The sequence below is a fragment of the Phasianus colchicus genome, chromosome 5 (assembly GCF_987193195.1).
Source record: "Phasianus colchicus chromosome 5, bPhaCol1.hap1.1, whole genome shotgun sequence".
Taxonomy (NCBI): domain Eukaryota; kingdom Metazoa; phylum Chordata; class Aves; order Galliformes; family Phasianidae; genus Phasianus; species Phasianus colchicus.
Window position 1 is genome coordinate 39,040,742 of NC_143440.1, and position 25,526 is coordinate 39,066,267.

Consider the following 25,526-nt stretch of genomic DNA (forward strand, 5'->3'; position numbering starts at 1 on the left):
ATTTGCTCATTAAAGGGAGCTGGGTTATTAAAACAAATTGTGGCATTTTCTGTTGAAACCCGTGAAAAAGCTGGAAGGGCTGAAATTGCCCCGACACTAATGGGTACAGCCCTGGCTCAAGTGAGTTATCGGCAAGCTGCCCGCTGACTCCTGTGGAGCCAAGATTTTACTTCAGATGGAGCCTATCTTTCAATTAAAGGTATTACTTCTAATATTCATTAAAATTCTGTTTAATCCAGGCTCTGCAAGGGGCAAACCCTGGAATTCATTAAGAGTTTTGTAAAAAGCCACTGCAAAAGACCACAGTTGGGAAAAGTGGCTCCCAGGGGGAGAGGAGCAGGGCAAGAGCATGCCTTCACCTGGGGAACAACCAGCACCTGCAGCTCGTTGATGGAGCGTGGGATGGTTTTTAGCACCTCTCTATTTAGGCCATTGAAAAGGGTGGGTAGGCAGCAGAAGGGAGTTTGCTCCTTTCCTATTGTGGTGCTCTGGCTTCTGATCTTGCTGTGAGAGAGCACCCGGGTGTGGTATCATGCCGAAGGCTACTCAGATGCCCAGGTAACTCTGATGAGAAACAACCAATTGAGGGTTTGTTCTCCACCCATACCAGACCCTCCATCCCCAGCACTATTTGCATTCATTGCATGCTTGTTGATTTACCACTGATGGTGCGTATGACAGAGGTCTTGTGGGCTTCAAAGTCAATCCAGAGGCTGTGCTCTGTGAGCTGTTGAGTGAGCACCCCGCTAAGTTGCCCAGAGGTCTGCAGCTACCTGTCCCGAGATGCTGCTGTCAACAAGCAGCCAGCTGCCTTGCAGCTCTGATGTTAGCAGTAAGGATAAAAGTGCTGCAGATCACTGAAAACAGAAAATGGCTCAGAGGCTGGAGGAGAAAGGAAATAGCAGGATCTCCAGGTGGGGACTGCAGATGAGCACTCAGGAGAGCTGGGTAGCTCTGCAGGGGCTGGGATTGAGAGGGGTTTGCAGACGTGGACAAAAAGCCAGAGGCTTGTTTCAAGCAGGAAGTGGTGCTCTGGCTTCTTGCATTGCTTTGTGATCCACAAATGTGAGCTGAGGTAGATTGGGTCTGTGTTTTACTTTTCTCTAGTTTCAGTACAGCCATCTTCTTTTCTCTGTCTGTATTTGCAAATGCTGTTATTTTGTACCAAAATATTTCTTCATCAAATAAGCGTTAGCGCGTTTTTCCCAGGCTGCTGCCTTAGGTGGTGGCTTGACCTCTGTGAGAAGATGCATCCGCTAGGCAAATGACTTCTGCCTGTCCCTGTGTTTCTCTGCATCTGCTAATTTATTTATTTTTAATTTTATTTCCAAACACCATCCCACAGGGCCGGATGACTCCTAAATCCCTGTCCTCATTCTGTGTGTTTAACATTCCGCAGCCCAGGTTTAAGACTGCGAGGCTGCTGCTGCCTGCAGCCAAAAGGCAGCCTGCCAGCAGCCCCGTCCCCTGTCCTCTCAAACATCAGCTGCCTTTCCCAGCAATAAAATACTGCTGTATGAAATACACTGGGTTCCTGAGATCAATAACCTATCAGTACTCTGAACTCATGGGAAGCAGCCAGCTCCTGCCTCTGCCAGCTAATTCTCTGAGAACCTTTCTTCTTTCTCCCACTCTGTCCAGTCAGACCTTTTTGTTCTCTCTTCCTCCATTTTTGCTCTGTTGCTTTCAAAGTCTGTCACTGCTCCTTCTTTTGTATGTGTTTGTTGTTTCATTTTCCTAAACTGTGCACGTATTTATCTTCTTTCTCTCCACCTCTTCTCTCTTCTTCCAGCCTCTCCCCTCTGCTTCCTCATTACTTCTATCTCCTGGCAAATGGTATACTGTCATTTGCAACTGTAATGATGATGAAATACCTGAGACGTGGAAATAGCAGGCATCATTTCCCTCTCTGCCCTTTCCCTCCTCCCCTCACACATGAGGCGTATTTCATTTCTTCTTTTCTGCATCTGCAGCAGTGGAGAACTGGCGTGCCCAGGGAGCATCAGCGTGGTGCCAGCAGATGTGGAAGTGATGAAGGATGGCAGGAAGGGCCAGCTCCCCCGGCTGATCTCCTTCAGAGACCCATTGCACTGCAGATGGAGAAAGGTGAGGGTTGGCTCTCGGAGTGCTTCCCACCCAGCCATCTCTGAGTGCTGTACTGCGATAGGCAAATCGCTTTATCTCTGTGGCACAGATGGAGGAGCTGAAACAAATCACTGTGCTCCACGATGAGTGAGAGGGATACGAGTAGAGTGTCCCTACTCTTTGTGCTTTGAAGGGAAATATCTCTGAAGGGGACTAGCCTCAGGGACCAGCCATACTTGTGCTTGAATTTCCTGGTGGGAACAAAGGTAACAAAGCTTTTTGCTGCAAATCTGGAGTCTGCAATGTAAAATTCAGACAGAAGTTTGATGTTCCTCTGCTTCCAATTTGCTCTTCACGTGGCAGGAGACAGACTAGCAGTGACTGTATGCAGGGAGCAGGGCCTCTGCCACAGCACACCGAGGAAGACGAGGGGAGCAGTTCCATAACAGGGAAGGTGATGGAGCATAGCTGCACACAGTCACAGGACAGTGATGGTGAGTACAAGCATGGCATGGCAAAGTCTGTGGGAGACTGGCACAACTCGCAGACCCCCAGATGGAAACTTTCCTACTTTCACATTATCCTGTCACAGGGAGCAGTCATTCTACTGAAAGTTTGTCCCTACAGCCCCTGGACTGGCCCAGCCCAGCATCACACCTTGGCTTGAGCTACAGTGTCCCCAGAGCCATCAGTTCTGCTTCAGCATACTCTGTTTGCCCTCACTCTAAGTAAATTCCTTTTACTTGTGTCTCCTGTTGAAATGCCTGTGCTGTTCCTGCATCATCTGTGTTGTTCTTGGTGATCTCAGTAAAACAAGACAGGCAGCCAACTGTTGACTGCACATTAGCTGTGCTGGAGATGCTTTTCCAGTGGTGAAAGCTGTTTCTATAAGATTATGAGAAATTAGTCAAGCGTTCATGAACAGATGCTCTTCCTTCTGAAGAACGCAGGGCTTGCTTCATCGTTGGAACAAACCTTTCCAGTAAGCCACTGCTAGCTGCTAAGGTGCTGATGTGATGTGATGTGTGCCATTTGTCTTCAGACAAATTTCCACACTGGACATGATGAGGTGAGGTTTGCTGTGCTGGTGGGCTTCTTTGGCAGAAGAGGCAGCTGAGCCGGAAAGTGCATTCTGGGATGAGAAGGAAACCTGTGTCCCCGGCCCGTGAGGCCACTGAGCACTCCTCATTTCAATGCCTTTCAAAACAAATTCAGATGTGAACTTAGTGATGGACTTCACGGGGCACAGAAGACAATTATATGGAACAGAAATAGCCTACATACACAGCGGGAAGAGCTTTTGGATTCAGAGCCCTTATTACAGATCAGAGTTCATAAGATTCAAAGTCTGTATAGAACATCAGAGGCTGTATTGCCTCTGGATTTCCTCTGAATCATGCCTTGGCAAGTAGAAAAAGACCTGTCTGCCATAGAAACAGATATATTTAACCCTTGACAGTCCTGAGGGAACTGTGTAGTAGAAAGAGGGTTGCCTGAAGCTGGGGCCATGTTAAAGTGGTCAGATTGGTTCAGAGACTTTTTTACGGCTAGATTCTGCAGCAACAGCAGATGTCTTGATGGGGATCAGTGGGAAAGCTTCAGGACTGGCTGCACTAATTGTTTCTTGGCCCTGAAAACTCATCCCCAGTCATCTTCAGAAAATGAAGTCATTTAGTTTTGTCCACGGGCGTCATCTCTCTCACTGGTTTCCCTCGTATGCTGGTGAGACAGACTTCATAAGCAAAGGACTTCATCTGTGATGACATAACCTGAAAGCCATTTCTGATCAAAGCCATTGCTTTTCCAACAGCAGGATTCCTTTGAGCTATTAGGAAGCTTCCCATGCTGTGAAAATGTACATGACTAAGTTGCTCTTCACTGCACCACTTTCTCCCTGGCAGGAGGTAGGGGGTACTTACTTCATCTGCTTTTCTGATTCTGTCTCTGTCCCCAGAGCAGGAGCCATGCTTTCCTGAGATCATGTCCCCAAGGCACTCAGAATCATGTCCTGGACCTGTTTTCCATGTGTAGTTTGTAACCGAGACCATCATGATACCTCTTAACCAGCCATCCTGGCAGCTGAAGAAATAGTTCCTCCTCTGCTCTCCTATTAGATGACATTTATGTTTGATGTTTCCTCTTTGCTCTAATTCCTTGGAGGCTTTTGCACACTTTGCTGCGCAGGCCCAGCAGCCCATCAGTGCTGCGATACATGTCTGAGGCACCTCAAGATTAGAGCCTTTGCAAGCCACCAGTTTTCTGCTGAACATCTCCCCAGCTTCACCGACAAATCTGCAATTGCCACGACTGAGTTTCATCTCTCTGCCACTCAACCTTAGACAACAGCGTGGGATTTGTTATGCTGGGACTTGTGTTCCTGAGTGTGAGGACGCGCCTGTTATCAGCGGTTGACAGGCCATCACATAAACATTGCTGTCAAAGCAATGAACCGGCAGTGAGCATTTCCCTGAACCCCTGCTCGTCTTCAAACAGCAGCAAAAGTGCAGCTCCTGCTCATGAAAGAGAATCTCCAGGTGCTGTGGGGCACCGTGGTCCCCTGACCCGGGACAGGATGCAGGGCCCAGCTGTGCAGTGTCTTGTGGAGGATGAGCAGCTCCTGACATGGAGTCTGCACACTGCCACGTGTGGGAGGAGGCCCTGGCTACCTATCCAATGACTTTTTTGATTGCTGAGGTTAATTGTAGAGATGGTCAGTGTGCTGTGGCTGCCGATGAAAATATTTACCTTTATTCCGTAGAACTGTAACACAGCTCCCCTCACGCCTCCTCGCTCAAGTATGCAGCCCAGGCTCTTGCCTCTGTGTTGAGCGAGTAAGAAACCCTATGCAGCGTTCAGGGTCCTTAATATTTGCACTGGCATCTCGTTTGCTTTCCTCTTCAACCTTTTGAAGATTCCTTTTTAAAATTTAGCACCACCATTCTCGGCACACTGTTTTTCTCAGTCATGCAGAGACTATTGAACTGTGGCCACAATCACTCCAGATGAGGATGTCACTGCTAGCAGCAGCTGACAGGCCATCAAAACCCAATGCTGCTGGGCTAATATATGGGGGGACGCCAGCTGTGATTCTGAGGAGCAGCCCGTGTGCATTATTTAGAGCAAAGTCGGGGCAAACACCTCCCTTGTGTGCCCTAAAGTCTGCTGGTCTAAAATGCAATTGTTTAAAATGTCATGTCAGAAGCACCTCTGCAAGGAAGTGCTGAGCATAAAAACACACGTTTGGGAAACATGTGTGTTTTATCTCTTCTTAGAGGTTTGTCTCATAGATGATGGGCAGTCTGCATCAGCTGGTGTCTGTTTTCTGCAGGCTGAACCAGTTCACAGCTGTTTGGACACTTTTGGTAACATCTGTGGGGATTCCATCTGACACACAGCCCATACCCAGAGTCCCTTAGTGTTAGCCCATCCCTTGGCATTTCAAGTTCTTTCTCACCAGAGGAGCTGGCCTAAATTTCTAGGGGACTTAAATGCTCCATTTCCTTCACAGGCATTTTTACTCCAATAATGTGTCACTAAAAGTAATGAAAAGAGTGGAAAAAAAGGCCTAAGTCTTTGTTGTGACGCAAATAGTCACAGCCAGAAATGAAGGATGGGTTTCAGGATTTTAGTACCTTGCTTTCTCCTCACGGAAGCTACTTCATCCCTTAAAGGAGCTTTGGTGAAATGCCCACAGATACTAAAGGACCAGAGACGATTCAAGACCCCTGTTTTGAATGAGTACCCTGGCTGGAATTTCAGAACAGAAATCGGGAGCCTTTCTGATCTGAGAACTTAGATTGTTGTTGGCCTGTGGTTTCCATTCAGGTGGTGCTGTGCTGTGGAGGGGCTGGGGGAGCAGAAGTCTGTCTCTCTACTGGGGAAGGAAATCCCATTAATCCCATTCAGACTCAAAGACCACCATCAGAGGAAGGCTGAGAAGTCGCTAGAGAATTGCTCTGCATAGCTGCATTTTTATTGTATTAATTTCCCTGCTGCTCAGCCAGAGCATGCTAAAGCAAATCTGCTTTACATCTAACGTTTGCACAGAGAAAACAATTTAGAAAATGGTGGGAACCAACATCACCTCAGAAAAAAATCTGTATTTGCCCAGCTTTGCTTTTTCTCAGAACAATGCTACATTTCCAAGGCAGGCAGGTGTTAAACTGGGGTCTTTGTACAGGGGGCCAACTCTTGGGATTAGTGCTGGGATCTTGCCGAAGCCACAGCTAGCACTGGAGCTTACAAATTGCTCCCTGAAATTCCTCCCTCAGGAAGCTGGGTGGGTCTCACAGCAATGGGGTTGTGCTCCTATCCCCAAACTGAGGATGAGGCAGCTGTGGCTAGGTGGGGGCACCACGTCGTGGTCTTATGTGCACATCTCCAAAGGCCTCATCAGCTCCCACCCAAACCCTTTCCCACCAACAGACTCCAGGTGGCTTTGGCCAGTAAAATGAGTGCTTAGGAGTGTTTTCACAGCCAAGGCTTTGCCCCTGCATGCTGCTGAGTCGGTGACATCCCCACAGTTGGCACCTCAGCCCTCATCTACAATCACTGAAAAAATAATTGGATGGATTGAAGTGCAGCACCCTTTTACTTCACAGATAGGAAATTTCATATCTGCCCTGATTAATGGCTGGGAGATACAAGCTCTCTCCGCAGCTGACCATGAAGGCAATTTCATTTCACTGTATCTATCTGCTGATATAGGACAGAGTTTGAGGGGCTGAACGCTGCCAATATTGGCTATGTTAATAATCTGCCTCTGCCCGCCTCCTGCCCCAGGGTTCTGCCTGCACCCCTCCATCTCTGCTTCTCTGTCCTGAGTACAAAACACTTATATGGGTGAAGAAGTTTATGGTGGCACATGGATGTGTTTAAGCCAGCAGCAACCTGACTGTCAGTGAGACACCTCCACATCCAGTGAAGCACTGTTGTGAGGTTTTCGGTGCCTCATCTCAGTGCAACATAACATCTTTACCAGAGGCATTGCCTAAATTCCTTGAGACTGGCCTTCTGGTTTCTGGCTGTCTCAGAACCCTGGCACCAGGCAAACCCCAGAGCTGGGGCATGAACACATGTGGCAATGAGGCCACATGCTCTGGAGCTTCTCTGTCTTCAGTGGTGGTTAGAGGCAGCAGCAAGTCCATGACCACACCAGGGGAGATTTGGGGCAGGCTGTGTGCTCCTCATCTCCCAAAATATCAAGGCACGCATGATGGAAAGCACCAGGTTGTCTGGTGGCACAAACACTCAGCACAACACAATACCTTCAAGCCTCACAGCTTCATCCCTAAGCTGATGATGTTTGGCAGCCCTCTCCAGGCCCTGCATCCCCAGACAGGTCTCCATGAGCAGAGGGAGGTGTGATGACCAGTGTCCTCTGTGTTAAGCCAGACAGATTTCCCCCTGCTACAAAACTGATGTTTTTAGATCAATAGCCTCACCTTCTAAAATGTTCCAGAAGAGCCTGTAACGATTTTTAATCTATTCTAAATGTCAGAACAAACAGCATTTCCTTCTGGAAGGCTTTGCAGGGAACCACAATGGCACTGCTTGGCCTCTGCCCAGGGTCAGGCATCTCCACAGCACCTGCACTGTGCCCAGCTCCAGCCCCACTGCTACCGGCCCACCAGGCCCTGCAGAGATCTGCAGACTGCTAAACTCACATCTGCCAGCTGCTTTTGCATCTCTTACCTTTGCAGATGCATTTTTCTTCCTGTTCCCTCTGTCAGGCCCCTCCTCCAGGCTGCAGGAGCAAAAGTGGTGGAGGTGGGAAAATGCTGATTTCATGGAAATAGGTCAGCGCTGAGAAACTCTGGCTGGCATGGGGAAGGGGTGGGGGATCCTGAGGTGTCCAGGTGTGCCAGAGCAGGTCACCGAGCTGCTTAAGCAAGGAAATGACAGAGAGGCTCCTGGTTGACACAGGCTTTAGTGACCCTCCTGCTTCAAGGGCATATCTTGTAAAGGTCTGTGTTACCAAGCTTGAAATAACCCCAAATATCCTGGCCCTGCTTTGCATGGGCAGTATTGAGAACTGCACAAACACTTCTGATAGCATGGTCGGGGTAGCCATGCTATGCCACAGCAGTTGCCCAGGGCAGAGCTGCTGTGGGAGAGAAGAGGTCTCCAAGGAGCTGTGGAGCACTGCCCTCATAAATGGCAGTTTCGTCACGACATCTAATCTTGCTGCTGAGAAGCACATTCACTTGTCACTAAGGTAGGCAGGGATGCAGCATCCTGTGCCTGTGCTTGTTTGCTCCTCTCCTATCAGGAAATAAAGCACTTAGCATCTCCAAGAGTCTCTTTCAAAGTCTTGATCGTACCAGAAATATCTGTGTTTCTCTTCCATGCACTGCATGAGCTATTTAAGGACAGCTCTGTCATATTTGTAGTTCCTTTCCCCATCATCATAAACTGAAAACGATCAGGGCCTCAGTTCTCCCCTGCAGCTGAGCTATGGCTGAATCTACTTCGCGCATGGCAAGCTCGTCTCAAGAGTGTAAATGTACATTTTGTCTGAAAATGTACTGGATACTTTTTTCATGAAAAAGTAACATTTTGTTTAGATATTTTCTAATAATGCATTCTGGCTTTGTTTCAAGGTGACAGCTGCATATCAAAGCTGACCTGCTTCTTAGTGTTTTTTTTTAAGCTGCAAAATAATACAAAACATTTGGGTTTTGGATTGAGTTTCAAATTTTTTATTTTGTGAAAATCTTCCCTCAGTTTTCCGTTTGTTTGAAAGGGGAAGGTCTGCCCCTTCCTCCTGTGTGTGGGGAAGGGTAGGGATGGTGAGCACATGACGGAGCCCACTCTCTCCCCAGTGCTGAGCACCCCAGGACTCCCCCTCACTTTCTGCTTGGATGCTCCCCCTCCATCAGCTGCCTGAGCCCTCTCCCCTCCCTGAGATTTGTCTCCCATGCCCCATTCCTCTATTACAAATGCTGTCATCAAGGACACACGTACTTCTCCTGCCCCCACACCTTGCTTTCTGTTAAAGGCAAAGATTAATTTCTGACTGCATTGGTTGGAAAAGCAGCAAGAAGGGAAAAACAGAGCAGGCTGCAGGGAAAAAGAAGCAGAAGAGGGCAACCAGGGCTGGTATCTCCTCGGCATCAGCTTTGCCTCTCCAGAGGGTGCCCTCCCAGCAGGGCAGAACTTGCCCAGGGCTGGCTGGGGAGTACCCACGTATCTGCCCTGTGAGGTATAATGCCCCACCTTGTGCTCTGGCCTGGCTGAGGCTGAGCTGAAGCATCTTCCCTCCCCTTCTCCTCTCAGCCCACACCATCCCAGAATGCAAAGAAACCTTTGTTTCCCTCCATTGGCTTCCCCACCTGGATGCCACCACCAATTGCTATGGAAACCTGGGGGATGTGGAGAAGCGGTGTCTTCCACTCTCTTGTTGCAGGAAGGGGCCATGCAGAATGGGGATGATGTGGTGAGAGTGGGTGCCCATGCTGGGGTGAGCTGGAACCAAGCAGCACTGCAGGAGCAGAGGACGAGCACTGGTTCTTTCTCCTCATCTCATTGTTTTGAAGGTGCTGGTTATTGCCTCCCACTGCTCCTGCACTGTTCCTCTCTTTACATCAGAAGGGACAAGAGCCCCAGGCAGAGAAGTAGATCCCTCATCAGCTGGGGACTGTTGCCAGAATTCAGCTTCAACAGCCTTTCTTACCTCAGCAGCGCACAGAGGCTTTTCTTCTGTATGCAGCTCAAAGACTCTTCTGTTTTACTTTCTTGTGGGGACTATCAAAGCTCCTGTGTGTATATATATATATAATATTTAGCTGCTTTTGAGAGGGGTACCAGCACATACCAGCACAGGTGAACCACCCTCACTAGACATGGGTTCTGCCTCCCCCTACTCTGAGCAACACAGACTGAAAGACAACAGGGGGAGAAAGTCCCCTATTTAGTGACGTAGTACCCACTTCTCTCCCCATTGAGCTGCAGCAGGTAGGAGCATCCCTTTAGGCACCAAAATCAGCTGTTGTCACCCATACTTCCTTGGGCCAGGCTCACACATCTCCTGGCAGTTCTACAGACATTTGGGAAAAACTTTCTACTGCAGAGCCCAAACCAGTGCCTCTCCCCAAGCTACGTTCTTAGCACACTTTCCTCTCGGTATCTCTTGACTGTGAATGCAGGCAGGCTCCTGCTGCAGGATGCGCTCTTATCTCTGCATTACAGGTCATGAAGTGACATGAGCAAAGGTTGAGTGCAAACCAGAGATATTAAGACAAGGTTATCTGTGTAGGCAGTTTCTGAAACAGGCGTATGCTGGGATTGTCAGCCAGAAACATACCAGAGAGGCACATGCATCCAAATGTTGTTTACTCCCACTTCTCCCCCACTCTCTTTCCTCTGGAGTGAATTCATAAAGATGAATCCTTTCCAGTGCTGCCAGCTCTGTCCAGAATGCATGTGAGGCTGCTTGCAGTCAAAATAGCCAGCTTGAGCTGACTCTATTAATGGAGGGAGACCTAGATATGCTTCTTGCCTGAGTCGGGACTTAGTTAGGCTGCTATAATTAACGACTATGGCTCCCCCAAGAAAGATTCCAGCTGCTTTGCTCAGCAGCCTGCTCCATCAATTTTGCTCTCACATACCTGACACGCACCAAAACCCATTGCTGTGAGGAAAAGAAAAAAGATGCATAAATCAGGGGAGGCTCAGTGGAGATCTGCCCCAGAGCTCTCTGCTCTGGGCAGGAGGGTCAAGTGGAGCATCACGCTCCACATGTCAGCCACACTGTATCCTTTCCCATTTTCTCTCCCCAGACCATTCTCCCTTTCTGCTGGTTCAGAAAGCCTGTGGTTTCACACAAGTCACTCATCCCCTTGTCCTCCTGCCCCTGTTGTTCCCATAGCTGCTCACTCAGGCTGGATACTCTCTGAGCTGCTTGGGGTTATTCACCCTTCTCTCACATCAGGTCTGTTTTCTCTTTCCTCTCCCATCACGTTGGAGTTCTCTTTGATTTGCAGACACGATTTTCTCCCATGTAATTCAGCTCTACCCTGTGAATTGGCTTTTCACTGATACATTTTTGCTTTGCTCAAAGAGGATTAAGTAACTTCTTTCACCACAGCAGTCCTATTTCTGTCCTGTACCTGTTATCTGGGAACCTAGGGCAGCAGCAGCAGGAACAGTGTTTTATTAGTGGGCTGAGGGATCTGCCACACAGCCCCACCGCTCCCCACAAAGCTTACGCAGGTGTCTGCAGATAGAGTTCTGCTAACAAAAGCATCTTCTCATTATTTCCACCAAAGCCAGCTACTGCATTCTTTTTTCCAAATGCTATCAGCTCTTCCCTGCCCCTCAGTGAAAAGTTTCTATATGTAACACATCTACCAAGTCTGAAGTTTCTACAGATGCGTATGGGTAAGCAGAGAGCAGGGGAAGCCTCCAAGCAAGGGCTGCTGGGACACGCTGGCCACTGGCATGGACACCCTCACCCAGACACAGCATAGGATGCTGGCAAGGAAAACTGACCCCATGTGTCAAAGCAGAGGCTGTATGGTCCCTTGTCACAGCCTGCTCAGCTTTGTCGCATGCAATCAGTGCTGTGGCAGACTGCAGCAGGGAAACAGTTGTGCTGGAGAAGCTCTGCCTTGCCTGCTCTGTGGACCACCTCTGCCTACATTCCAACTCCCAAATGAACAGAGCTTATCATCCTCTGCTTTAGCATCTGTAAAAGACCAGTGGGGCAAATACAGAAGGAGAGCTCCACTACACCCTGCACATGGATGACTCAATCACACCAGGCTAGAACAGGGCAAGACACAAGCTTTTTCTCTCAGTAACCAAGATTAGACTGTGAATAAGAGGAATTAGCTAAAGGTCAAGCCAGCTAGAACAAGAATAATGAACACAGGCTTAAGGAACAGCTGTGCGCAATTTCTCAAAGTACAGCAAATTCTCTTTCTTTGACTCAGTAGCAGGGGGAGGCAGAGCAGTTCTGGCCAAGGGGCTGCAAGCCCCATCGTCCAGCAAGAGCTCGCCTTCTCTGCACACCAAGTCCCACACAAAGCGCACACAAAGCTGTAAGCATTGCCTTTGATCCCAGCTGACAGTCACAACCTCCCAGAGCAGTCTGTGTTGTCATTGCAAGAAGGTCCCTTGCTCCTCAGGTCAAGGTGATGCACCCTAGGTCTCTGGGCCCAGCAGACAAAGGCTTCTCCTCAGTGTCTTTGACCTTGTAATTAACACCTGGCCTGTCCGACCAGGAGGAGCTGGAACACACCGACCTTTGGAACCTTTGGAAAGTTCAATTAACTTCAAGGGCCTTTTCTGGGAGCGTTGGTTGAGGAAACAAAGAGCTTTGAGAAGTGCTGGAGCATTGTCATCAAATCGTTCTGAACATCACTATTTTTAGCACGGTGAGAAGGAGAGAAGGGAGCTGAAGAAGATAGGCTGGAGCCCCAGCACATGGGATGGTGGCAGCAGCAGGGCCTCTCTTAGCAGACACATGCCTCAGCCCCATGACCAGAGGAGGGAAGAGGCTATGGTGGTGGTGATAACACACTTTTTAATTTTATTTATTTATTTATTTTAAGAGATGAAGCTCCATTTTCATCACCCCACCCCCATGGTCAGAAAATGAGACCCACAGATAGAGCTGGAGATAATGGCAGGTTGCCATGGAAATGTGCATTTAGTCTCACTGTTTCCATGGCAACTGAAAGACATACCATTCTGTTCCTCTGAAGGATGCCAAAGGTAAATGAGCACTGATTAAAACAGGGGCACAAACTTGGGCTCTAATCAACCACAAAGACTAGGGCCATAAACTCTTATTGCTCAAGCAGGAAATATTAAGAGTTTTAGCAGCGATAGGAAGGCCAGAGGCAGGGAGCCCTGCACACAAACTGCTCCCTGCAGAGCCAGGAATCACAGTCCTGATGCATTGGCCCTGCTCAATGCCATGCCCAGCTTCAGCTGCCTCACTATGGTCTTTCTGTCTGTAGTGGGATGCTAAAACCACCCCAAATCCATGGTCTGCCACGCTGTTTCCTGGCTGGATATCTGCACAAATCAAAGCCAGTAAGAGTCTAATCCTGGAAGTCAAGCAGAGCAAGCACACTTCTCAGAATCCAGCAAGAGCCAAACCACACCATTAATCCTATGTGCCTAGCCCCTAATGGTGCTTGATTGAAAGACTCATTCTCTTCTAAAACAAAACAAAACAAAACAAAACCAAAAAACAACAGCAATAAGAAGATTACTCAAATGGAAGCTGTGTCTCCTTGAATTCCGGTTCTTCTTCCACACTGGCTGACATTCAAATCAAACAAGCCATTATGCAAAGTTATCCCTTTCTCTACTGCCAATCCATCAAGGAGTTCTGGCCTGTTCCAAAGGACAGTGGATGTCCTGAGATCCCCTGCTGGTATGCATGGGAGAACAGGCAGAGAAAGAGGCATCAGAATGCTGCGTATCCTATCACACACAGCTAATGAACCCAACTGCTGTGTTTGCGAATGGAAGCAGCATGCGGTGCAGTCCTCAAGCACATGATGTAACAACACATCCTGGGAATACAGAGAGCTTACCCTGAATTTAGAGAACTCCTCTGGCCAACCCCAACTAAGGGTGTGAATAGGGGGTTTATACCACTCCAGTTTATACCCCACACTGCCAGCGAATGTTCAGAATGCTTGCAAGGCTGAAGGCAGTTGTGATACAAAAGTAGTTGCCTTCATAGCCTGGGACACAGACAAGAGAAGACTTCTGCTTTCCTGTCACTGCCTCCTCCACCGTTGAGTGAATCCTCCCCCAAGCACTGGATTCAGGCAAGCCCTAAGAATGCAGGAAATTATACTACCGTGTGGGGGAAGCAGAAGCCCAATGGGGTGCCTCTGAGAGGGAACTGGCTCTTCTGCCCTAGCCATCTTCCTGACTCACCCAACAGGTCAGTACAGATGTAGAATATTACAAGGAAGACTTGAATTTAGTTAAATTTTACAGAAGAATATTTTAGGGTGTGATAAGCACGTTCTCTTAATACCTGCCTTTGGCTGATTGTCTAGGAGCCACCTAGCTCAAATGCTCTGTTTAGCAAGCAATACCAACAGCAGCCCACTCAAAGCAAGCACCGTATCACCATGCATATCCCTAAAGCACTATTTTTCCACCTCTTTCTGGAAGAGGTGCAAGTTGCCCCAGTTAACAAGTGGCAGAAGCTACCAAGTTTTAAGAACTGAGTTGGAACACTGTTCTTAGAACATGCTGGTTATCTACCATGGCCCTGGAGAGCCAAAAAGCCCTGACCAAAGCAAGGATTTCTATGACATCTTTCTCTACCCACCTGTCACTGATACTGATGATTGTGCCCTTTCCTTTGAAGTTTTATCTTAACATAGGTTTCCATAAATATCTTACTTGATCATTCCTTGTCAGGTGGGTGAACTGAGAGAATCCTTCATGTGGGAGCAGAGAAAAGATTTTCCACTGCAGCTTCTCACTTGCAATGAATTTGAATTTGCCAGCATCTTCAGCTCCACGCTCCTGTACTAATCTCACAGTTTCAGTACAAAGGCTGCAACACATTCCCACATTACAGACACCACACAGATGTGCCAAAGCAGTCCTTCACTTTCCAGGCATAAAAGTCCCTCACTTTCCTCTGCATCCTTTACTTCGTACCAGTGGTGAGATCTTTCCCCCCCTAAGACGAGCCCATGTACAAATTTTGACTTTTTTTTTTAAATTTCTGCCAGAGCCAAAATCCAGTCTTTTTTGCCTATACAGGCAAAATTCACCTTAATTCCATTCTGCTAATATGACCTCCTTGCCAGCCTCCTAGACACAGAAGTTTCCAATTTATAATATATTGACATGGGTTTCTTTCAGATATATCTTTTTAAGACAGCACAATTATTGCATCCATTCCATACTGGGTACAGGAAGACTAATACTTTTGGCCAGTAGATTTTAGCTGCTGACAGGAAGCAGGACTAGGAGGTCAAGAGCAATGCACTGTACAGATGAAACCTCTCCAGCTTTGAGCAATTTCTCTGACATAAAGACTACAAGTCTGGAGTTCAGACAAAATCAGCTCTAGCATGCCTCCAAAGAAACTTTTGTTCTTGCATAGTTCCGGCAAGGACCACATTCAGTCTTACTCAAGTTGCAAGTCTTGTCCAGAACAGCCAATCCTAAGGAGTAAGGGGTCCACCTAGTGCAGTTACAGCAGTACTGCCAGAAGTGCAGACAGCAAGGCATGCATGCAAACTTCCCGAGTCCAGCAACAGGCTGCTGCTGACACTGGTATGAACACAAAATTTCATTTATGGTTGGATTGGATAATCTTGGAAGTCTTTTCCAACCTTGGTGATTCTATGATTCATCCTTCATATAATCCCTGCAGAGGAGGCAACTTATCTGAAATTTCTCGCACTCCATGCACACAGCACTTGCTCGATTTACTTGAACAGTGGGGAGTGGGCAAGAGGAACCTGCTCAGGTTCTGCAGACAGAGCCTGTACACATTTACTAAGTACAGTAACCCAGGTGGAATACTTACAGAGGCTAGAGAAAGGTTTTCATTTACAAAAACCAACCCTTGCTAGCTGCTGGTTTCCTCTTTTCCCTTCACTACTCCTGCACTTAATTTCCCATTGAAAAGTGCCAAGAGACTCAACCAAGGTCCAATTGTATGAAACAGACCAAGAGCTAGATTACATACTTTCTACTTCAGAAAGCAGTTTTTCATTGCTCTGCTATCCTACCTGAAAAAAAAATAATCTAATGTCTTCTACCTACACATGATTTTAGGTCTTCTACTTTTTGAAGGCATTTTTGGCAGACATTCAAGACCTAGGAGATATCGAGGTACCCTGCAGGAATTTAGGCAAGTCTTTTCATCATATCCTTTGGCTCACTTTTACAAGATGGGACAGCTTTACATCCAGCTCAGTTTGATAGGGACATAAGCACGTCAACTGCAGGGAACAAATCAAAAGCACCAGACCAAAGGAACTGCTGCTCCAAAGCCCACCCATATTCCTCAAGTGACAAAATTGCATAGTTTATGGATGAAGCTGACATTGGCTGGCTATAAACTAAGTACCAGAAATCAGCAGGTGGATATACAGTATATGAATGTGCTGCTGACTAGCTTAGAAAGGAATTCTGTAAGCTTAACAACAAGAAGAATGCCTATGGCATTGAGTCCTCAAAACCTCATGGTTTGCTTTAAGCAGTTCCCCTGAAACCAAAGTCATGCAGTCCTCCCAAACTCATGTAAATGATTCAAGTCTTCAACAATTTGGTTTTGATCAGATAAAACACAAGAGAGGGAACAAAAATAGTTTTTCTCTCTCTCCGTTCACCCAGAAGCACATAAATCCCTGTGATTTAAAAGACATCTAGTGGCAGATAAAAAGATACAGAAAACGAATCAAAATGATGTTATTTTGGAAACCTCTATTTTTCCAATTTTTTGGGAAATTTCAGAAAGGAAAGGAGTTATTTAATTATTTCATAACACCAGACAGGATAAATGGTGAGGCAAGTTATTCCCAGTTAAGTCAAAATGACTTATGGACACTCATGCAATACTCCAGAACTTGTCTGCCTTTGTCACCTAAACTTCCTTTCCTGTTAGGAAGAAAAGACAGTGGATTCACTATGAAACCTTAAGAGATTGTATGACATAAAAAGCCAAGACATGTTTAGGAATAACCTAAAACAGCACTGGGGATGGAAGGCTCTGTATTTTATTTATATACATACACACACACACTTTTTTTTTTTTTTTTTTCTAAAATAAAACAAATAGCTATTAATTCTTGCTACCTGAGTCTTTGAGCTTCACTTACAAGTCAAACCTTTCATCCCAAGGACCGAGAGTAAAACTACTACAGACTTCTGGGACTGAGACTAGCCTGAAAAAGCTAAGTGTCTAGAAAAGCCAACAGAACATTGAACAGCCAGCAACACTGGTAGGTATAAATCCAATTCAGATGAAAAAAAATTGGTAAACAGCCCTAGCTGGAATGAACTCAGATTCCACCCACCAGCGATGTATGAGTAATACCAAACAACCTCAAATACGTATATTTTTTTAGTAAGAACTCTCAATAAACACACACATATATACAGCCATCTCTTGTAGAGACAAGTGGTTCCATATTCTGGAGAAGGCAGGCAAGTCTGCGCCACTGAGCAGGTGGTTCACAAAGCACTGAAGATGCTTCTGTTTGCGTGATTATGGCTACTTCATATTTCTGAGAGTAAGGCCAAAAAGTCTTGGAATCAGACTCAGTTCAGACACATACAGTTGGTGTCATCTGTAACTGCTGTGTTACAGGGTTAGAAAGATGAGAAGGATCAACTGGGAAAAGATCAAACAAAACCCTCTGGAGACTGCCAGGAAACATCTGCAGACAGCATTCATCCATAAGAAGTCCAATCAGAATTTGACAGAAAAGGAAGTCCCACAGGAGCATCCCTTCTCTGCCTGAGGATTGCTCACCACCTGGAATGAGCTGCGAATCAGCTCCTGGCTGAAGTCTACCATGGAACCTTTCACAAAGGCCAGGCTGTCCACATCCACAACTACACGGGCACCACCTTGTTCAAACACCCTGCAGAAAAGCAGCATATTTAAACATTAGTTGTGCTACAGATACAACCAAGAAGCACAGCCTGAACACCTTACTCATCTCGCAGTCTTTGTTCTTCCAAGATATTGTACCACACACACACCCATCTTGCCCCCTTTGCACAGAACAGCCCCTCTGCCCTTGCCTGTCATCAGGATTGATAACCGTGTCCAAAGAAAACTTGTACTGGAACCCAGAGCAACCACCTCCTTCCACCTGCAGCCTGAGAAACTCTGATCCTTCTGCAATCTCCAGCAGCCTCTACAAAACAGAAAAGATTAAAAAACCAAACAAACAATGGCTCAAACCATGTTGAACGAACAGGTAAACGCTGCAACACCTCCGCCGTGCACTCGGGGCAGGCCGGACGCTTCGGGAAGCCCTCTCGGGGCCCTACCTTCACGCAGCTCTCGCTGAGGTAGACCTGTCCCTCGCTGGAGTCGCTCTCCGTCGGGCCCGGCTGGGAGGAGGACGATGCCCACCGCAGCGAGCGGCCCAGCGCGCAGACCGGGGCCGGCGGGGGGTCGAACGGCACTCGTCCTCTGCGCGACGGAGCAGAACACCATCTGCTTCATGGAGAAGGAGGGGAAGAAAAGGCGAGCCTCAGCGGGGCCACGCCGAACCCCTGCCCCGCACCCGCCATCCCTTGTGACAGAGAGAGGCGCTGCCGAGTCGGTACCTGACCCGACCGCCCCACGCCAACCACCAACAGCGCCTCAGCGCCGCCATCTTGCCTCTCGCTCCCTCCTCAGCGCCCCGCCCCGCCCCGCCCCGCCCGCCCATTGGCTGTCCGGCGCCGCCACTTCCGGCGCGATCCGCCATGGCACGTACCGAGGCGGAAGCGATCGGTAGGGAGTGTTGCTAGGCGACGGCGGGTGGGGCGGGTGAGCAGCCTTGCCCGGAGGGGTCTGGCTGTGCCCCCACCTGGGCTGGGGGCTGCCGTGCTCCCCGGCTGCGGGGAGAGCAGTGGCCCACGCATAGGGGAGATGTTGACACGGCTGTTTCAGCCCGGTCCTCGGTTTGGGAATGTGCTTGTATTTGTCCTTGAAAGTGTTTGCTTTCGAAAGCAGCAAAGCTCGTGAAGAAAAATAACTTTGTAAATAATGCAGCGCTTTTCAACAGAGTGTGTTTGCTGTGGACTTAGCTGTGAGGGTTGTTTGCACTGAGTGGTACCCTGAGACCCTGACAGGGATCAAGATGTCATTGCAGGGGGAATTACGCAAACAGAAGAACAAACACAGGGCCTGCTCTGAAGGATTTCTTACGATTTTTCCCGATACTGACTTTTCTGTTTTACTTTTTTTATCAGGGAGGAATCTCTGAGTCTCTAAGCTCAGCGCTCCCTGCAGAGGCCAGTTTTCCTTTGGATCGGGATTCGTGACCCTGGTATTGCAAACACAGACGTGCTCAGCTTTCTGCATGTGCTGCAGTTCCACGCAGCCCCCTCCCGCTCCTCGCGTCTCTGTGAGAACAGGATCCAGCAGGATTGGGCAGATGTGCAGCCTTCGTCCCCACGATGGGTGTGTAAGGCGCAGTTCTCAGGCACAGTCTCCATGGTTTCGGCACAGAGCCTGCGTTAGCACCAGCGCTTGTCATCTCCCAGGCCCCCTCTGCTCATATCTCCTGCCTCGCATTTCAGCGTGTGTAGGTGTTTAATGGCTCTTCAATTAACTCTACACAGTCAAAGCAGGGAACTCGTGCTTAATGAAAGGTTACGTGCATTTTGTTAAAGATGCTTTTCTTCTTCAAAAACTTGTATCAAGGGCTTTGTGGAGGATGAATCTTCACTCACCTGACTGAGTCCTGAACTTGGCTGCCAGCCTGAAGCTGAGTGGCTCTGCCTCACTTCTCTCTCTTAAACCTGATCATTTGACATGTGACAGTGGTCCGGCCTGTTGCTCAAAGATGTGCCTACAGTTAAAGGGTTGCTTATCATTTCCTCATGTGCTTCAGCTGGAGGAATTCCAGGCTGCAATCCTGTTCCCCCACCCCTGGTCTGGTTTGTGGAGAGTCATACAGTGGCATGACAGAGGAAAACCAGTCATCCCAGTAGGAGGGGATCATTTAAAGTCAGCACAGCTCGGGACTTGGTGACTATTAGCTTTCTCACACATCTCAAACAGAACAAGGCAGTGCCTAGAACAGCTTGACCTTCTTGCAGCACAGTGGAAGCAGAGGAAGTACTTAAATCCAAGATGAGATCTGCTTGACAAAGTTATTGTCCATTAAGCATGAAGTAGGCAGCTCCATACAGAGATTTAACAACTGCAGGAAGCAAAAGTATTTTCTTTGGCATAGGCATAGAAATCAAGCACGTGGTGGAGTGCCTGCAGTAGTAAACATGTAGTTAATATTATGTGTATAAATCCTAAAAGGCTCACTCCCACGATGAATGTGGCTGCCAGGCTGAGGGGGCAGTGCTTTAAAGAAATGCAACCACATGCTTTTGCTTATGTATTGTACTTGCACATGTAAATAAAGACTGGTTTGAGCTGTTTAGTTTCTCACTCTTGGATTAACTCTAATAATATTCACATAAAACCAGGAAGGCATCACAGGTGGGGTCCCAGAGGAGCTGGTGCTCATCCAGTTAGCTGCAAACAGCTGGATCCTCAGAATAGGCGTATTGGAACACTTGATGTTTTTAAACACATACAGGGGGTGTTTTCTGAGTTATTATCAGTGCACCTATGCATTTGAAGGAATGAATCAAGAGCTCCTGGGAGAAAAAGGGAGAAGGATGGTTCTACTTCTCACACTGCACTGGCTTTTCTCACTCTTGCAGGATTTATTGTTCTGAATGCTGGCATTTCATGGCCTCATGCTGCATCTATATTCACTGCAAACTCCTTTTGGATATTTAATGTAGCCTGATCCCTTAAAAAAGAAAAAAAACACTTGTACTTTCTACATGCCCTCAGTTTTACCAGTGTTAGATGTCTGAAATGGAATGAGTATTTTCAAGGCATTTCTGATGTTGTTGCATTACTTTAGATTGAGAAAATGAGAGAGAGTTGGCCTCAATCAGAGTTAATTTAGTCTGATTAATAGTCCATTGCTCTGATGAGTGATTCATGTGCTGGGGGCAAATGTTTGGAGTAGCCAGGCCATGTAAGGAAGGAGAACAGCTGTTTCTTTGCACCTCTCTATTACTAGTGATTGTTTTTTCTTTCTGCCACCTATGTAGCCAGAGGGTGTTTTTGTCATCCAGAATTACAGTCTGTGATTTCTCCCTTCCTAGGCTGTGGCTTTGTTGGTCTTGTGGTTCTTGATAACTTGATATAATCTGATTCTACTTTGTTTCCCCCTCCTCATTCTGCACCCTTTATGTTTGGGGAGTTCCTCAAGCTCTCTTTAAGCCCAATGAACTGATGAGGTCTGCCTGCCAGCAGGGTTCTCTAAGTATTCTGCTTGCCTTTACAGCTTCTGTGTTTAAGGCATTTTATCCCTATCTCAGCGGAAAACTGAGCTCGTTTGAGTGATTCAGAAACTGATGACAAGAAACCCTGCCACGGCTGCTGAATGTGAGTGTCCCATGGTGCATTCATTGTGAATGCTGGTGATCTGCAGCTAAAGGAGCATGTACTGGCTGAGAGAGCAGGAGAAATTGATTAGTCCCTGCATGTGGATTTTCTCTAGAATACCATTTCTGTATTCACTGCCAGTGCAGTGCCTGAAGGTCTGTGTGTTTACCAAGCTGCAAGTGCAGCGCTGTTACAGGAATTTACATTCATTGCGTGTAGCTGCTCATCAAGCGGAACTTCAGATAATTGAATTGGTGAGATATGTAAGTGCAGAACGCAAGTACCAGTCTCGCAGGGATGAACGTATCTGCTCACTTTCTCAGTGAGACGGTGGCTCCAGGATGACCCGGAGGCCCAGGGATTGTACCAGCCATCACAAGGGACACGTCTCTGACAGCAAGGTCTGCTAGCGGCTGTCTGCTTCTGCTGAACGCTGCCTCGGGGAATCTGAGCATCAGCGCCGTCGCCGCGAAACCGGCTGCCAGCACACCTGCAGCGCCCGGCCCGGCCCCGCGGGCGGAGCAGCGCTCAGCTGACCGCCGGCACGGGGCGGGACGGGGCGGCCCTGCCGCTCTCATGTGACTTCGCCGCCGCCACCACTGCCTCCGCAGCGCAGAGCAGCGCAGTGCCGCCATGGTGCCGCCGTCTTTCGTGCTGCTGCTGGCGCTCGCTGCCGCCGCCCTGGCCGAGCCGCTCCGCTTCGTGGACTGCGGTGAGTGTCCCACCAGGTGCGGGGGCCCGGTTCCTCGGCCGAGCGGCAGTTGCCCTCCGGGGTCGTGGCGCCGCTAAGCCCTCGCTCGTCCTTCTAGGTTCCAAAGACGGAAGCATTCAGGAGGTGAACGTGAGCCCCTGTCCCACGCAGCCTTGCCAGCTCGTCAAAGGGACCTCGTACAGCATCAACGTCACTTTCTCCAGCAGTAAGCATCGGCTCCGTGGGGCCTGGGGTGCTGGTGGGGTCCTGTGAGGAGGGATGAGGTGGGCAGAGGGGGTGACGGTGTTAAGTCTGTGCCGTTGTGTCTGGGAATAACTGGGTGGGTGGAGGGTGCCACGGAGTGGGAGGAAGTAGCCGAGGAGGAGAACTGCTTAGTGTGCTCTCGGTAGCCTTCAGGCAGACTGACCTCCAGGTACAGAATCATAGAATCACAGAATGGCCCGGGTTGAAAAGAACCACAATGATCTAGTTTCAATATGTCCAGGGGAGGCCAGAAAGTGGAAGTGTTTCCTAGCTTTGGTGTTCCACTCACTCTTCCCATGTCCTGCAGAGATCGAGAGTCAAGGCAGTAAGGCAAAGGTGTATGGTGAGATGCTGCATGTGGACATACCCTTCCCCATCCCCGAGCCTGATGGATGCAAGTCTGGGATCCAGTGCCCCATCCAGAAGGGCCACTCATACAGCTACCTGAACAAGCTCCCTGTGAAGAGCGAGTATCCCAGTGTAAGTAAACAGGAACCCCACCTGCACTTTGCGGCTGCCCTCCTTCCTGGGGGCAAACCCGCAGCCCATCTGTAAAGAAGAATGCTTCATCTCGCAGTATGGGGAAGAAGTCAGAAGGATCTTCAGCTGCTTCTCACTTCTGCTGTGAGTGGGATTCTGTCCACAGTTCCTATTTTGGAACAAACCCGTCAGAGGAAGCAGCCTGACTGCAGCTGCTGAGAAACTGCTTCAGCTATGCCCCTGTGTGTTCCTCGTGTGCTGTGCCCGCATGCAGCCCCCCCAGAGCCAAGGCTCTGCTCTTGGCCAAGCACTCAGATTTGGGGCGGTTGGCTTCAGGTGCCATTCAGCTGGGATGTGCTGGTTGTTTCCTCTGCACTCTCAGATGGGGGTTCTCAGTGTAGCATGTGGAAGTCTCCATATTACACAACAGTGCCCTCCAGACACACAATACCGCAGGAGTCACTGCAGGTGCCCCAGCTCCTTCTTCCCACAGGGCCACCAGGACCCCTCTGCTTGACGAACGACTGAAGCTGCCTGTTGTCTTTGCTTTGGTCTCTCCTAACTATTCTTACTTCACTGTTCTCTTTCAGATTAAGCTGATAGTGAAGTGGGAGCTGGTGGATGACCAGGATCAGATGTTGTTTTGCTGGAAGATACCAGTGCAGATCACCAGCTGAGGAAATCTGCCATGAGTTGGGCTTGGGGAGGAGAGAAACAGAAAATAACACAAGCCAAAATCTTTTATATAAGTATTTCTTACTGCTTCCTTCAGAACTCTGCAGCCTCTGGGCAGCCAGTACTTTGTTCCTGCAAGGCCAGCTGTGGGCAGAGGGCTCTTGCCCCTCTCCACGATCCCTCTGGCATGTTCCCACAGCAGCTCATGGGGGAGCAGTGTCTGCTGCTGTCAGCAAGAGAGACTGAGCATTAGGACATTGTCTTCCACGTGCTCTGTGGAAGCACTTTAGTTGTTTGAAACAGAGCTGTCTGTCCTCTGAAAGAGATTTCTCTGCAGTGAACCTGGCTAGTATCTGAGCTGCTACCTGATAACCCCTCAGTGCCTCTTGTAGAATGCTGGCTCCATCCACCCTCCTGTGCTATTTCTGCTCTGCTGTGACCAGGATGCTCCTAGGAACTGCGTTTTCCATCCTTACATTTGAAGAAGAGGGGAGGAAGCTTTCCTGAGCTGGCAGTGGAGTCTGTCCTGGGCCCCTGCTGGAGCTTGCAGGACTGCGGCTGGAAAAACTCCTTTTTGTGGATGCATCGCCAAATGGCATTCAGTATTTCTGCAGGGATGATTCTTTTTCTAACAAATGGTTTGCACTATCAACTAACTTGGAGCTGCTGGGAGCTCTTGAACCTCTTTTTATAACTTTCCTTTTAATAAAGGCTAGACAAAACCAGCTTGTGTTGTCTTCTGGGAGTAGGTGGCTGGAGAACAAGCAGTGTGTCTGAGCATCTTCTGGCTGGTTGTGGTCGTCCAGCTGTATTTTTTGGCTGAAGCTGCAGGTGGTGGCTTGCTGGCAACCAGGTGACTTATGAGCAACCATGCATTTCTGCTACTGAGTGCTGGAGTGTCTAGCTGGCAGCATCAGGCTTTGCGTCAGCTCTGCTGGTCCTGCACTGCTCTGGAGCAGTGCACAGGCTCCTTAAGGAGATGGCTTTGCAGAACACATCTTTGCTTGCTGCAGTATGAGGCAAAAGCATTCCTAGCAGGGGCTCTGGGGTAGGAAAAGCAGCTTGGACCTACTTAACGGTTCCTACCAGCCACAAGGATTCTTGAACTGCAAGCAAAGGGTGTGTGAAGGAAGCAGGGTGTTAGCAGCCACATGTACTGTGTAGCCCCCAGGGGCTGGAGTTGGCTCCAGTTGGGGCAGATAAGTGGGTGTTTAGCCTGGCATGGCTTTTCTCTGTCCCAGAAGAGGGGAGGCTGGTGGTATCCCTTGGCAGAGGGAAGACAAGCACAATTCTGACCCAGCCCCAGTGTCATGAGCCAGAAGGCCCAAAATAAATGTTTTATTTAACAACATGAAAGAAGTTTCCAGCAGACTTGGTTAAAAAAAGTCACCAACTTTACAGAAACTAAGCTGGAACCCTGCCCACTCCCCCCAGCCAGCGCGGGGCACAAAGGCACAGCGCAGGGGTAGGGATGCGCCTGGGACGGCTGCAGGGTGAGCCGGCTGTGGGACCCCCATCCTCTCCACCACACCTTGAGGTTGGGCAGCAGCTTTAGGGAGCTGGGGTTGCTCCCCCAGGGCTGTATCCTGGGGCAGGCTGCACGGTGCAGTGAGGCTCGCCGCTAGGTCAGTGCAGCAGTGATGCTCGCCGTGGGGAGATGAACCCAGTCTCTCTGCAGGGTGCGGGGAGGAGCTGGGGCTGCACGGGAGGAGAAGGTGTCCTGCAAGCCCCCGTGGTATGTGGCACTGCGGCAGGTGCTGGGGGCTGAGCTGTGGAGGGCTCTGCTGTGGCAGAAGCAGGGGATGGAGGTGAGGATGGGGGTACAGAGGCTGGGAGCTCAGCCCTGGCAGTCACAGCCAGGAAAAGGTGGCAGGGGAGTTGTGCGCTTTGGAGGTGAAGGGACAAAGGGCTTAGAAGCAGCCACAGCCCCGGGGACCCTTTTCCACACCACCAGGTCCCGGAGAAGCGTGCCACCAGAGGGGGGTACCCCCACTGCTGCTCCCTTAGAGCTATGCTGCTGCTGCCGGGTTCTGGGCTGTCTGAGGCACACAGTGGTGGGGCTGGGCCAGTGCCACATAGCCTGGTAAGCAGCGGCAGCGGTAGGAGCCTTCTGTGTTCTCGCAGGTGCCACCCTGGCACAGGGGCACTGGGACATCCACATCCTCACACTCATTGATGTCTGCAAGAAGGAAAAGAGGG

The 25,526-nt window shown here is 49.0% G+C and overlaps 3 protein-coding genes and 1 long non-coding RNA gene across 8 annotated transcripts in view; 2 read left to right on the forward strand and 2 right to left on the reverse strand.

Annotated features, from left to right (window-relative positions):
* Positions 1-470: 470 nt before the first annotated feature.
* Positions 471-2,800, forward strand: LOC149917867 (uncharacterized). Of its 2 annotated transcripts, none has more exons than XR_016466982.1 (4): positions 471-558; positions 1,974-2,106; positions 2,449-2,579; positions 2,713-2,800. It is a non-coding gene; the product is annotated as an uncharacterized LOC149917867 (long non-coding RNA). The 2 variants fall into 2 exon arrangements; XR_016466981.1 differs by having other exon boundaries at positions 2,678-2,794.
* Positions 2,801-16,496: 13,696 nt separating this feature from the next.
* ISCA2 (iron-sulfur cluster assembly 2) lies at positions 16,497-18,455 on the reverse strand. 3 transcript variants are annotated; one of them, XM_090141377.1, is made up of 5 exons: positions 18,373-18,455; positions 18,091-18,262; positions 17,839-17,954; positions 17,564-17,675; positions 16,497-16,686 (listed from the first exon to the last, which is right to left on the reverse strand). In XM_090141377.1, the coding sequence occupies exons 1-5, from the start codon at positions 18,420-18,422 to the stop codon at positions 16,669-16,671; spliced, it is 468 nt and encodes a 155-aa protein (XP_089997503.1). In that variant the 5' UTR covers positions 18,423-18,455; the 3' UTR covers positions 16,497-16,668. The 3 variants fall into 3 exon arrangements, with proteins under 3 accessions (XP_089997503.1, XP_031449111.2, XP_089997502.1); XM_031593251.2 differs by lacking the exon at positions 16,497-16,686 and adding an exon at positions 16,784-17,468; XM_090141376.1 differs by lacking the exon at positions 16,497-16,686 and adding an exon at positions 16,784-17,468 and having other exon boundaries at positions 18,091-18,259; positions 18,373-18,454.
* A 3,317-nt stretch (positions 18,456-21,772) lies between these two features.
* On the forward strand, positions 21,773-24,052 carry NPC2 (NPC intracellular cholesterol transporter 2). Its single transcript, XM_031593871.2, has 4 exons — positions 21,773-21,929; positions 22,027-22,134; positions 22,480-22,652; positions 23,243-24,052. Exons 1-4 carry the CDS (start codon positions 21,851-21,853, stop codon positions 23,327-23,329), a joined length of 447 nt encoding a protein of 148 aa, XP_031449731.1. The 5' UTR covers positions 21,773-21,850; the 3' UTR covers positions 23,330-24,052.
* A 348-nt stretch (positions 24,053-24,400) lies between these two features.
* Positions 24,401-25,526, reverse strand: part of LTBP2 (latent transforming growth factor beta binding protein 2) — a 60,209-nt gene continuing 59,083 nt past the window's right edge. For both annotated transcript variants that reach the window (XM_090141373.1, XM_031593872.2), the window contains one exon: positions 24,401-25,506. In XM_090141373.1, coding sequence (XP_089997499.1) covers positions 25,337-25,506 — 170 coding nt within the window. In that variant the 3' untranslated portion in view covers positions 24,401-25,336. The remainder of the gene's footprint in view (positions 25,507-25,526) is intronic.

Coding starts and splice junctions, on each gene's coding strand:
- ISCA2 (XM_031593251.2), bottom strand. CDS start 18,422: ATGGCGGCGCTGAGGCGCTGTTGGTGGTTGGCGTGGGGCGGTCGGGTC. Junction 17,955..18,090: donor TCAGCGAGAGCTGCGTGAAG/GTAGGGCCCCGA, acceptor TCTGTTTTGTAG/AGGCTGCTGGAGATTGCAGA. Junction 17,469..17,563: donor TTCGCAGCTCATTCCAGGTG/GTGAGCAATCCT, acceptor TGCTGTCTGCAG/ATGTTTCCTGGCAGTCTCCA.
- NPC2 (XM_031593871.2), top strand. CDS start 21,851: ATGGTGCCGCCGTCTTTCGTGCTGCTGCTGGCGCTCGCTGCCGCCGCC. Junction 21,930..22,026: donor GCTCCGCTTCGTGGACTGCG/GTGAGTGTCCCA, acceptor TCGTCCTTCTAG/GTTCCAAAGACGGAAGCATT. Junction 22,135..22,479: donor CAACGTCACTTTCTCCAGCA/GTAAGCATCGGC, acceptor CATGTCCTGCAG/AGATCGAGAGTCAAGGCAGT.